Raw genomic sequence first — 13779 nt, 5'->3', positions numbered from 1 at the left:
GCAGTATGGAAATAGCAGTTAACCCAGTGTGTATAGAAAAGAGGTCTGAACATACACAAAATACCATAGCAGTAGGTCTTTCCATCAACTAAACTGAATGTTGGGACAGGCTCAGAGTGCCTTAGATAAGATACAGTTCTGCAGTTATCAAATGTATATGTGTCATTGTCCATTATCGCAGATTTCTGGGGGGTGCAGTCCCATCTACCAGGCTCATGATATATTTATGTGAGTGTTTATGGGAGAGAAATTGCAAATGTGCTATCTGATATGTATCAGATTTAATGATTTCTAGTTGAATAATTAGGCATTCTGCAAGCAGCCTATTGAAAATGATTTTGTAGGCCACTGCTCAGTGGGAGGAAAACTGACCAGGAAATGAAACTGGAATTGAGCCACAGAGAGCAGAAGGAACTAAAACACTGAAATACCCGCATGTGTGTCCTTGACTGTGTTTGTGCAATAAACCCCCCTCAAAAGAGAGGGCTAAGAATACCGCTGCACTGAAAGAAGTTAGTGTAATTTTGGTTTAAATTGGTTTGGCAAGGCTTAGCAGAGTGGACCCCCAGCAGTCACTAGCCTGTCTTGACATGACACATCAAAGAAGTAAGCAAGACACTAGCTGTTTCTGATAGCAGCGTGATGCACCTTTGGAAGGTGACAGACTCAAAGCCACAGACCCAGGCTCCAGCAGTGAGAGGCTGCAGGAGGCTTTGACGCACCACCCTGTGGGACCTGCTGACTTTGAAGAAACACAGCAATTTCTTTCCCTTTTTCTCTTTTACCTGCTTGAATGTTGGCTTATGAATGGCTGATATTAGGAAAGGCACTGAGAACTGGGGACAATAGAGATAAAAACCAAGAAAACCCACTGCCTGACCGGGCCACCTTGTCCGTTCCACAGGCAGACAAGGGCTGCTCTCTTTTGTGTATTCTGGAGTGCTTTCTCCACTCTACTTTAAAGTGACTTGTATGGTAGCATTTCCACCACTCCTGGTGAAACTGTTTCATGATCTAATGAAGAAGATTGTTATGAAATCTTTCCACAGAGTCAGCCATGTTTTCATTATATCTATCCAAATCCTTTAGTACAACAAAAGCCTACAGAAATACTCTTTTTTAGGATTATGCCCTTCAGACTGTTTGGTTAGAAAAAAGAGACGGGAATCCACAATATATGCAACTGCATGGAACAAAGAATCAAGCTCACATTGTTAAGTGAAAGGTAATTTTTTGACTTGGGAGGTAGAGAATCTGACTGCAGAATTTTTTCTGAGTATTCATTTTACCAATAATGACAAAGTGAATGAGACTGAGACAAGGCATTTAGTCAAATGATTAACAGCTGTTGTGACTGGCATGCCCAAAGGTTTAGACTTTATCAAGTTAAACTGGCTAACATAGAGTTTGTTTAACCAAGTTCAGCATACAATGAAGGCCTAAACTAACAAGACGGTGAAGAAAATTCTTACAAGAAGGAAATAAGGTGTCGTGGTTTAACCCCAGCCAGCAACCAAGCACCACGCAGCCACTCACTCCCCTCCCACCCGGTGGGATGGGGGAGGAAATCGAGAAGAGAAGTAAAACTTGTGGGTTGAGATAAGAACGGTTTAATAGAACAGAAAAGAAGAAATTAATAATGATAACACTAATAAAATGACAGCAGTAATAATAAAAGGATTGGAATGTACAAATGATGTGCAGTGCAATTGCTCACCACCTGCCGATCAACATCCAGTTAGTCCCCGAGCGGCAATCCCCCTGCTCCCACTCCCCCCAGTTTCTATACTAGATGTGACATCCCATGGTATGGAATACCCCGTTGGCCAATTTGGGTCAGCTGCCCTGGCTGTGTCCAGTCCCAAATTCTTGTGTCCTTCCAGGTTTCTCACTGACTGGGCATGAGAAGCTGAAAAATCCTTGACTTTAGACTAAACATTACTTAGCAACAACTGAAACCATCAGTGTTATCAACATTCTTCTCATACTGAACTCAAAACATAGCACTGTACCAGCTACTAGGAAGACAATTAACTCTATATCTCAGCTGAAACCAGGACAGAAGGGTATTGTTAATTTCTTGTCAGGAAATCTAGCATAATAACGGAAGAAATATTAGGGGAGGGGAATGCTAAATCTGTAAAGGAATGTTCTTCTGTCAGATAGCAAATACTGTCTTACAAAACATCTCTAGATCTGGGCAAAGTAATAGTCACAGAAAGAAATAGCACTTCTGAAAATATTGGCACATGCAGTTTCAATCCCATTTCACAGTCCTGAGTTTAAAAATAAACTAACTTTAACATTAAAATTAACTTTAACTATAAAATGTATTTTAAATAAACTTTCTGGATTATGAGTGAGAGTTACTTGAAACTATGAAACAAAATTCCTGAAAATCAGACCCTTTCTGTTATTTGCTCTGTGTTTGAGATTCTGCTTGTCTCACGTGATAGCTGTTAAGATCACTAATGCTGAGTCCACTGACCTATGAAGCTGTAGTGGGTCAGATATTTGTGGTGAAAAGGTCTACTTGTGGATGTGATGTTCTTATGGATTCCTTTGCAGGTTTGATGTCCAGTGTGTGTGTTAGTGTGCAAAACTTGGCACTGCTTCCATGTTAGTGTGCAAAAAGCATGGATGTAGGCTTTGTGTTCAGCTTACCTTTAACACTGATTTTTGTGCCCTTATTAACTCTCTGATATATTATGTTAATGACTTGGGACTTGCACAGGTTTATTTATTTATTTATTGTTAAGAAGACATCTCACTTCACCTTTAACCAGAATATGCCGGCATGGTAAAATTCCTTTTGAACTCAATTGTGAATATTCAGCCTTTTTTTGTTCTTTCTTTAGAAAATTCCCAACGCGCTTTGGGCCAATCTGATCCAGGAACGTCTGTCAAATGTGGACTGCATCAAACAAGTAAGAATTGCTCCTCAGAGGGCTGGTGGATAAGCACTTACACAACTCGTGCATAGTAGTTAGCATTCTGAGTCCTGAGCAGAGGAGGGAATGGGGGCAAATCATTGGGGGCTCTGGAGCGGATTGCTTTCTTGAACATCAGCAGAGGGAGTTTGGAGCTTTATTAACAGGATAAAGGGGAGGATGAGAGTATGCATATGCTAATCTTCTAGCACAGAGATGATCAAAGGCTGAACAAGCATAGCTTTGTTGATTGCCTGGGGCAACTGGCAGAGATATAGTGGACAAAACAGATAAACAAAAAATATATAAAAATCAATATGTTGAGTTAAGATTTTAACTCTTATTGAGGAAAGGGGGAAAAGGAGTCTAACATTACTCATTTCAATTTTCTTTGTTTCTCATTGTGTCTTTTTTCTTCCTGTGTTAGAAAAAACTACATTTGAATATATTTTCTTCTAGGTAATAATTAATATGTTCACTGTTAGTTTACACAAATAGGCAACTGAATAGGTTTAGCTGTATTCACAAGTGTGTGGCTTTTTTTTTTTCCCTGTGTGCTTAGCCTGAATGTAAGTAGAGACTTTTAACATAGAACCTTACCCAAGGAAAGCAAAATCTCTTTTATGTGTTTCCTTTAAAATCTCAGATGTTGTTGTGGTTTATTGAGTCCATAATCAGCCCATTATAAGGGATTATTTGTAAGGGACATGCTAATCTAATGGATAAAACCCTGTTTCTAAACAGTGCCAAAATACAGACTGTACATTATTTGATGCACTTCTTGAGAGGAAGAAGTCCAGTGCAAAGTAGGTGTTACATTCATGAAGGACTAAACACCTTTTTTTAGATAAATAGTATGTGTTTTCAGAACAGTAACTCTGTCACACCCACACCTTTGGGTCAGGGGGTAACTAGTACTTCCTGACCTCACAGAGATATTGCAAGGCTTATAGTTTTATTAAAATCTGTTGCTTCTCAACATCATCATCATCATCTACCTTGTTTGTTGAATAAAGCAGGGCTGGTAATTAACATTTCATTGAAGTATGAAAACTGCTTCCTATAGCTTCTTAGCATTAGGCACTGAAAGAAACTGGAAATGCTGAAAACCTTATGTCTTGTACTTCTGTCTCTGTGATTTTTGGTGTAGTCTGCAATGATCTGCAGGCTGGATCCTTCCATCCATGTAAAACAAAATCTTCTTGGGGGCTGGGCCATTGCATTGTAGTTTTTAACATGGTAATTCTGTAGCACAGAGATATCTACAGGTGCAGAGAAACATCAACAAAACTAGCAAGAACTGAAAAAATTTTCTGCGCCTGATTGAAGGTTTTGGCTTTTAGAACTCAGATAAACTGAATGATTGCCAAAGAAGTCTTCATGTGCTTCAGTGCAAAGTCAACTATCTTAGCTTAAGCCACTGATGGAAGTGGCTTTCAATGGACCTGCCTTGTGTAAGCTAGAGCAGATGGTCAATTACAGTGTATGAACTGTGGAAAGGATAACTTGATCAGGATGGTAATGAATAGCTGGAGATGTAATCTCTTAAATTGTTCCTGCCTGAGAGGTTTGCTAGAGGACATCTGTCTGTGTCATATTTCTGTTGCGAGCATATAGCTGCAGCAAAATAGGTAGTATGCTGGTCTGTTTAAGCAGTAGCTTAGAACTAGCAATAGCTAAACTTCAACCTATCCCATTATCTAATGCACTGGTTGCATGAGAATTTAATTTAGAATGCTACCTGCTGGTGTTTAATGTTACTGAGAAAAGTCATTAAGCTAAAACAAACCTTTCCTTGCCCAGCTAATCTTGTTGGTTTTTTGCCAGGTCATAGAGGAGTGCATGACAGTGCCCTTATCTGCATTGGGAAGTATCTTGCTATAAAAGTCCTTCCTTTTCCATCAGTAGAGAAAGCTCTGAAGGAGTAAAAATAAGCTTATGTGGGTGATTTTTGAACAATTCTTTGCATTTTTAGCTAAATCCAGGTTTAACAAGAGACTTACTGTAACAAAACTTTGGGATGCATTATTGGCTCCGATGCATATTTACAAATGATGGTATGGGACTTCTCCTTCAAAGAGATGTGAGCTGTTGTTTTTATGAAGGGAAATTCGTGAAACAGAAACCTAGTTCATCACTAAAGTATTCTAAATTTATACCAGATATAAATCCCATTGACATTATGGGGTTGAATTACTGCAACTTTGGAGTAACATAATGATGAGTTGAACCCTGAGCTTTTAAACTACGCCAGTATTTGCTTACATGGGGAATTGCCAAGATATTAGGATTTTAAAATGTACTGGCAACTCTAAATTGCGAAGTGTGGATTTTTCTGATGCCCCCTCCTGCCTTCTTTCCACTTAATGTGAACTAATAAAATCTACTTTGCCATACAGATGACACACAGGTTTTAGGCTGTTGTTTCTCTTTGTGTTCCCTTCCTACACTGGTATGATCAAGGCCTGGGAAGACTTTCAAAGAATTTTCTAGTTTGTGATGTATAAGGACATGACCTCCTCCCCTTTTTTTCCAAAAGGACCATTTTTTGTGTGTTTTAGGATCCTGTGTTTCTTGCTCCATGCTTCATTATCTGGGATATTGAAACAATGATTTTTGGATCCTTAGAAAGAAAAGAGTAAAGAGATTCGCAGAAAACCTAAGGGTTATAAATTTTTCTCTACAAAATACTGTATACCTTACTCAATAGATCAATAATTGATCTATTGATTTTGAATTTGCAAAGTAGAATTAAACTATTGCATTGCTAGTCACTGTGCTTGAATTATATGGATGTGTCTGGTTTCTCTTGAAGGTCTTTTTAGCTGAGTTTATTTTATTTTATTTTATTTTATTTTATCCCATAATAGTTATTTAGCACTCCAGATCAAATATCTGGTAGTATTTAAGGTAATTGTTTATCTGTACTAAATTCACACAGGACTTAGGCCTTTCAATTGGCAGGAGAACTTGTTTAAAAACACACATGTGGTATACCATCTTGTTCATTTTTGTGGCATTTTGAATTAAAGACTGTAGCTGAGGAACACTTGAGAAACCAGTATTGTCAGCTCTGGATATACTAGCAAATGAGCAGCAAAAAAAGACTATGAATGTCAACATTTTTTATGTAAGCTGTGCAATGAGATATCATGGACGTACAGCAAGTCAGGTGATTGTATGATTTACTACCTTGACCTTGTGGCAAGATGTGGAACATCTATCTCAAGTGAAACTTCTCCTCTAGTGAGTATGTTTAAAATATCTTTAAACCTGTAGAAATGAAAGTAAGTTAGAAAGATGATAAACCCAAAAGAGAAACTGCTCTTCTGACTGCTAACCGCTAGGCTTCAGGCTGGTTTCAGACCCCAAACACAGGCCCCCTGAGCTTGGCACTAACAGCTTCTCTGGTTGTGCTACTAGTAGTTAGCAGGTAGCATAGGGAAGATGCCAGGATACCCCTGGTATTTTCAGTAGTTTTGGTTAAATATTTTCTCACATGGTCTCTCAAAGGTGGTAGCTGCAGGGGCAATCTGTCCTGTAATGCTATTTGGAGGAGAGCTGTTGGATGGCAGTAGTTGCTGTAAGCTAGCAAGTACGTGAATAATTCTTTACTTTAGGGCTTTTAAAACACTAGCTCTAAAACCTCTTCAGTGTGCTTATTTTTTCACATAAGTCTCTATGATTAATTTTTCCAGTGTTTGTTGTGATACTGTTAAAGTGAATTTTACTAACAATCAGCTATAAGCAATATCAGCATATAAGCTCTCCAAAGGCTTCATCCACCCCATGCTTTTTTTGCTCTAATTGTTGGCATGGTTCCTGTTCTCCTTTTAATAGTGAGGGAAGGATCTCTCAGAGGCTGTTATTTTAAGTATTAGGTCATGTAAACTTTGAGTAAGGTGATAAGATGGTTAAAATGCCAACAGCTACATAGTGTCTTGCCTACATTTTATGTTCCTGTTGTTATCACCAGCAACACTGAATTGGTGCTGGATGTCTTACAGAACTAGGAGAAAAAAAATCCCTTTATAAAGCTTCACTGACATTCAGCAAGAATGGAGTGGATGTTATTGGTCTCATTAAGGTTTCAGCTATTTTTAGGAAAAACACTTAATTGACTTTTCAAAGTTATGATGGTTATTAAAAATCTTTTAATTAATAGATAGTAATTCATGGTCACTAAAACTTCCTCACATTGTATATGTCTTCCATTTGAAAGGGGATCTATGCATTTTATTTGCAATATTTTCCTTGTGTGATTGGAAAAAAAATTAATACTGTGGATTTTTTACATCATTGAACAGATTTATGCCATTTCTTTCAAAACATGACTCAGCATTTTTCTACTGAAAATGTTAATAGATTAGGAGCAGTATGTTGGACCATAGTACCACCAGCTGTTTGTTTTATTTCTCCTTGTGGTGTCATTGGCTTGGCATTAATTGTACAGCTTTCATCCCACTGACAGTAGGAATACAGAATTTTTTGTGCCATTGTTTTGACAGTCACAGGTTTATAGATGTCACAGGCATTCTCCAAGGAGAACATTTTTATTGATCAACAGCTCTGTTGAGACTCTGTGTTATGTGTTCTTCTAATACAAATGTAGTTAGGACTGCGAGGGATCAGACAGGTAGGTCTTCCAGCATACGCAGAAAACTTATTGCAAGCATTATGTTAGAACCTGGGACTTGTGAAGCTGATATGAAGACTTTTCATCTTACAGAGTTAGTACATGTTGGGTACGGCACCTCTGACTGCTGGTGTTGTGGAGGGAATTTATAGAACTGGAGAAGGCTGGTGAAGAGATTGCTACATGATGAATTTGTGAGAGAGCGAGCTGAGCAACCTTACTGATGTCTTAGGACCATTGAGAAACTAAGCTTAGGCCAGTGATTCACACAAGAAGTGGCAGAATTACTTTTGATTGGTATTAAACAGTTCAGAAGGGTAGTGGCTGTCCTTGAAAGGGAAGGCAAAGAGAGCAATGGCTATTGGTTCTTTTTGGTTTTACCTTGGCAGATAGAGTATCATGTTGTCTCTGTGAAACTCCATGCAAGGATAGTGATGTTACATAGATTTATCTGGGGAGAGAATCTGCCCATTCACCATCTTTTTTGTTTTCCAGGAAGAATGTGGCTTTTTTTTTTTCTTTTAAATAGCTTTGCAGCTTACTCAACCTACAAAAATAATGTGGGGAATAAAAGGTTTCTTTCTAATGGGAAATTTGGTAACGTTTGAGCTTCTTCCATCATCCATACTGCTAATGTTGATGGACTGCAGGAGTTGGCTTGACAATATTTTCTACTGCACTCAGTCTGCTGTTTTCTGAAAATCTTAGAAATTTTAGATCCATACTGGCAAAGCTATTAGTGATATTATTTTTTTTGCATTATTGTCTGTCCCCTTTCTTCAGATGGGAGCGAAAGGCATGTATTACTTTTTGAAAAATACTGATGATGTGGAAAACCTGTTGTGATGACTTGTTTTCCGAAAGGCAGCAGTATTCATGACCTTCGATCTTTATGCTTGTGGCTGAGATTTCTTTTGGATATGTCACATAATTCAGCATTATTTCTTTGTGCTATCCCTTTTCATTATTCTAAGGCAGTGTCAATTTTGGATTTTGTAATTAAAAAAAAATTGAGGATGTACAGGTCAAATAACAGGAGAGAACTTTAATACTCAAGTCATTATTATTAGGGTGGAAAGCGTGAAAGTATGTAGGCTTGGTATTATAGCTGAGAGTAGTGCCAGCAAAGGAATGAGATTTACATTTGGGAATGACCCTGAACATTTCCATTTCCCCAGATTCCTTAAATCTGGAGAGGAAAGTGATGGCTTTGAAAAGTACTTCCTTGTTGCTGATTTTCAGCATGGCATGGGTCTCCAAGGAGCGCTTCACCTGGCATTAAGGCAACAGCAGAATGCTGTATTTACAGCAGTCTTCATGTGGGAAAGGATTGAGGTTTCCAGCTGAAAGAGAGGGAACAGTGACCACAGAGTAAAGGCACCATGGAATTACTCACTTTTAGCCTTTGTTCCACCCTTGATGTGATAAGGTGCAATCCATGCATGGATGTAAGGTTACTGCTATCAAGAACAAAAAATAGATGGCTTCTTAAAGAAACAAATTTACCATGTGAAGTTACTAATTACACTTTAATGATAGTCAGGAGGGCAAAGAAGACCAGTGTTTGCATAAAGCATGATAGGCATATTTTAAGTCAGGTCTTGCTCTGCTGTGTCTTGCTTTCCTCTTGCTTCGTTCCCAAGCCACACTCCCTTTTTACTCTTTTTTTTTTCTTTTTTTTTTTTTTTTATCTGTGACATCTGCTTGGAGCTTGTCCCTCCTGTGATACCATACTACTTGCAGCTGTTCAGACCTCCAGCTCTGAGCTGTGCATGGGGTGCCCTGAGCATACGGCCTTTTTGATGTGTGATAAAACAGAACCAAGCCACTGGGGGTATGGAGAGGGAATGCAGCAGAATATCAATAAACCTGTTCTGAACAAAGCTGCAGCTCTGTGGTAGAATAGACATTTCACTGAAGTGTCAAGTAGATGGATAATGTATTCTAATTAGGGACTGACTGATACCCTGGAACTCAGAGACCTTTGGAAATAAGATCCAAAATGCTAACTATTTTTGTAGTGTGTGTTTATTTTGCATTTGTTTAGTGCCTTAAAATGTATTTGTTGCAGGAATCTCCTTACTGAGCTGTGTTTTCTTACATTGCAAAAACTTTTAGCTATAAAATTGCTTATTGCCTGTTTTAAGGACCTTAAAAATTTGTATATAAACCTCATGAAGTTTGCTATACATTGTTAAAATACAATATTGTGTTTACTGCCTGTTGCTCAGTATGTGATTTTGAGCAATAAGCTTATCAGAAGCAATGGTTTTGTGGGGTGGGTTTTTTTTTTTGTTTGGTTTGGTTTAGTTTCCAAAGGTGTTGCACTTGAGGGTGGAGAAAGTGAGCCAGATTTGTAGTCTGTAAATTGGCATAGGTTTATTGGCTTCAGACCGCTGATGCCATTTCTCCCTAGAAGAGGATCTGGGCCTATATATATGTTGTACAGGCACAATATATTCATAACTAGTGCTGAAGTCCCAAGGGATAAATTGATTTCTCAGCACCTGTGTGACCTTAGACAGCAGTTCATTCTAATTCGATAGAGCAAACACTAGGAGTGGCAAAAATGGCTTGCAGTTACTTGAGTCTCTTATTTTCTACAGATATCAGCAGGATTACATGTTCCTGAAAGCAGGCTAATTAAGGAATTTTAAATAGTCTACTCTATTTTCTTGTATAATTGGAATGTCCCAATTTTCTCCTACAGAAGTCATGGAGATATGTTTCCCTGAAATACTTCTAAAACCTTTGGACCTCATACTGACAGAGCTTCAAATTTATGTGGGAGATGATAATGATTGCTAGCTAATGCAATATTAAAATATCTTCTTTATTTCAGTACAAATATGGTTTCCAGGTTTATTGTAATATCACAAAGTTATTTTAAGGTATAGGATATAGTGACAAGGAAATGTGTGGTTAACCAACCAACAGATAAATTGGAGAAAGTTCAGGAGATTCAGACTTGAGACTGGGAAGTGGATTAGATTTCAAATACTGCATCACATAGAAACTGAGTGAGGCTGCAGCTCTCCTACGGTATTTCACAGATCTGTAAATGTTTTTTTAAAGATGCTCAATCCAACACTTAGCTGGCTATAACAAGGACTTAAGGGAGCAAAAGGCTCTTTTTTCTTTTTTCTTTCTTTTGCTCTGTTGCTTCATTAGCTTTGGGAATGCTGGTTCCATTACTGTGAGTTTTCCTGTATAATTTAAGAAAATAATGAAAGCGTGCATATTTTCCTCAGTGTTCATGGCATTAAATCTGTCTTTAGATTTGTTTAGCCTCTTTTTTATACACAGTGTGGGCTGGTATCCTTTTGAATATTTCAAAACTGTAGAAACTGTTTTGGGTTGTTTTTATTCAAGATAGAAGTTTCTTTTTTTTTTTTTAAGATTGAAACATGAAAAAAAAATCATTGCTACAATACATAAGTTCCCATTGCTCTGTGGCAGTGGTATTAGTGCATGCCATTTCACAAAAATATCAGTGCTCCATGTTTGCTTTCTTCTCTCACAAGCATCCATAACAAATACTGTGCTGTTGTGGGATGAGAATGAGGTAATTTTTGTGCAAATAGCACTGATATTTAGTGCTAATTTTTGTTTTTTCTCTTCCAGGATCAATAACTGTTTCATGTTTTTGTTCAATAGGGGTGGATTTTGGAAGGCTTCCCTGAAAATCAGGAACAGGCATGGATGCTGCAATCATCTGGCATCATTCCTAGGCATGTTGGTAAGCAGTACAAGGTTTATGTGTGATTGCACCCAGTAGGAAAGACTGGAACTGTTTCTCCCCCCAAATCCTCAATAAATTCAATACCAATACTGAAGACACCAGAGTCACCAGACAGCAGAATATTTCAGTATGGTTCAGATTTGCTCAAAAACTTGAGGTAACTTGTGAGACTTTAAACCCTGTCTTCATGAACCCTTTTCTTCTTACACGTTAGAGTTCTGTAAATTCAAGACCACTCCAGCAAGTGTCTCTGAGCAGCTATATATAGCTTTGCTTCTGCTCTAGGAGTGGGTCTAAGTTTTCTCTGACTTCCATCTCTAGAAATCAGCCTTTATCATCAGACCAAAACAATTCCCCATGTACTAAATACAAATTCATCCTTCTTTTGAATTAGAGAATGCAAGCTTAGCAAACTTTATTCCACCAAGTGAAGTGGACACATGATTTGAAGCTTGACCTTTCAGAGAATGGGTGAATTCTGACTTGATTTGAGAGGAACATTTGTTTACTGGCAAAGTGCTGGTAGGCAAGACCTTGACAGCTGCCCTTGCCATCTAGAAGCAGCCAGTTGTCCCAAATTAGTATAGTTGGAGGACCTACTTAGAATGTAAGAAATTATTACGATTGTGTGGCGTGCAGTGTAAAATGATGAATGTAGAGCTTGCCAGTGGATAGTGAACAGAATGTTAGCAAACTTGATGAATTGTCGCTTTGGGTTTGATTTGGATGAGATTCGACTGTTAATGAAGAATTCTGAATCACTGCAATAGAGTTAGGCAAAAATGTTTAATGCCTAGTACTTGCATGTATTTTTAATACAGCTAATAACATCTGAAGTTGAATTTTGCTCACAATTATACCTATGCAACCAAGACCTGAATGAGAATCTTAAAGCTCAGTCTGTCTAGTTAATCAAACAGAAGATTGAGAGGAGATGAGATTTACAGTGTATGAGTACCTTAATAGGGAGAAAAGCATCTGAAAGAGCTATTTGATACAGAGAAGGAAGTCATACAAAGAACTTGTTTGAAAACTGTAATCAAATGCACTGAAAATAGTAATTAAATTACAGTGTTTAACTGTGAGGATGATTAGCCAAAAGCAACCTAGGGAACTGACAGATTCTTCATCTTTTGATGCTTTCTAATCAAGTTTGAATACTTTTCTGTGAGGTTATCAAAAATTAAGTTTCACTGGTCTCACTATCACTATTTTCTGGGTGAAAAGTAATTGTTTGTGGTATAGAAGAGAATCAGTCTCGAGTGATCTGTGGGTACTTCCGTCCTAAGCTCCAGATACAATGTAAGTGAGGGACAAACTTGTTAATTAGTATGAATGACAGGGACAGCTAGTACTCATGGATACTGGACTGGATTAGTGTATATTTCATCCCACTATATTGCTTAGGAGGTGGAGTAAAATTCTGATTAAAAGTGAAATAAAGTTTTGCAGGTAGAATACTGGGAAAGGAGAATGAGGCAAATGTGCTTGAAATACGTTCATCCATCTTTAAGACTAGGATACATCTAAACAGTTACAGGAAATAAAACACTTAACTAAGAAGAGCTACACTTTTTACTTCTTTTTTTGTTTGGTTTTTTTGTACCTAGTTGTGCTTTATGCTCCAGACACTGTGCTGATTGAGAGGAACAGTGGGAAAAGGCTTGATCCCTTCACAGAAGGTGCAGTATGCGTTTGTTCCTGATCTCCGCTAGAAACTGGAGTGTTGCTTGGTCTCAGAAACATTGTTAATACCAGTGGGATTAAAATCTAAATGGTATCCCTTTAAGAACCAGTAGGGATTTAAAATTACAAATTTAAACTGTTTGGAAAAAGTGTTTGTTGACATTGCATTATTTTTTTGTGCCATAAAATATGGGAAAATATAAAGCTCAGTATTGAGCCTGCAAACAGTAGACCATGGCAGTGCAGAACACTTGAAGCTTAGATCTGTCCGTATGAGCTTACATTTTGCATGCATCTTTGCTAGGTCCTGGTTTAATTCTGACTGCAGGTATGCTTTTAGGTATCTTCTATTAAATGACTGTCAAGTTGAATTAGCTCTGTGTTGTCTGTTGAGTATCATTATCAATCATTCATCACAAAATAAAATCCTGACATTGCTCAATAAAAAAAATCACGTTGGATGTTTTAGGAGTGGAATTAGGAGGGATGTTCTTAACTAAAGAAATGGCTTTTATTTGCTAAAAAGGAGATTTGCTTATCAAAGGACTTGCTTAAGGTTCAGCCTAAGAATGTGGAGAGTTATCCCCAGTTCCTTGTTCTTACTCATCATGCTGTCTTGGCTACATGGGTGGGCAGTTACCTTGGCCACTTCCTATCTGTGCATCTGCAGAGTAAGCTGTCAGTAAAAGTAACAAGGGAAGTGCACAGGTTTTTGCTTGTGCCACAATATAAAGCTTAAAAAAAGACCTTGGTTTTGTTTAGGAAACCTTTTGGAGCTGAGCAAG

General features: G+C 37.9%; 1 protein-coding gene across 7 annotated transcripts in view; it reads left to right on the top strand.

Annotated features, from left to right (window-relative positions):
- AK8 (adenylate kinase 8) overlaps nt 1-13779 on the top strand; it is an 84362-nt gene that overhangs the window by 21631 nt on the left and 48952 nt on the right. For 6 of the 7 annotated variants that reach the window (XM_075055630.1, XM_075055628.1, XM_075055627.1 and 3 more), the window contains 3 exons: nt 2859-2927; nt 11224-11305; nt 12919-12990. In XM_075055630.1, coding sequence (XP_074911731.1) covers nt 2859-2927; nt 11224-11305; nt 12919-12990 — 223 coding nt within the window. Of the gene's footprint in view, nt 1-1202; nt 1226-2858; nt 2928-11223; nt 11306-12918; nt 12991-13779 lie in introns of those variants that run through there. The other variant, XM_075055633.1, reaches the window with a different exon arrangement.

This window comes from Buteo buteo, chromosome 23 (genome assembly GCF_964188355.1).
Source record: "Buteo buteo chromosome 23, bButBut1.hap1.1, whole genome shotgun sequence".
Lineage (NCBI taxonomy): Eukaryota > Metazoa > Chordata > Aves > Accipitriformes > Accipitridae > Buteo > Buteo buteo.
The sequence above is the reverse complement of the archived record's forward strand: the minus strand, read 5'-3'. Positions and strand labels throughout refer to the sequence as shown.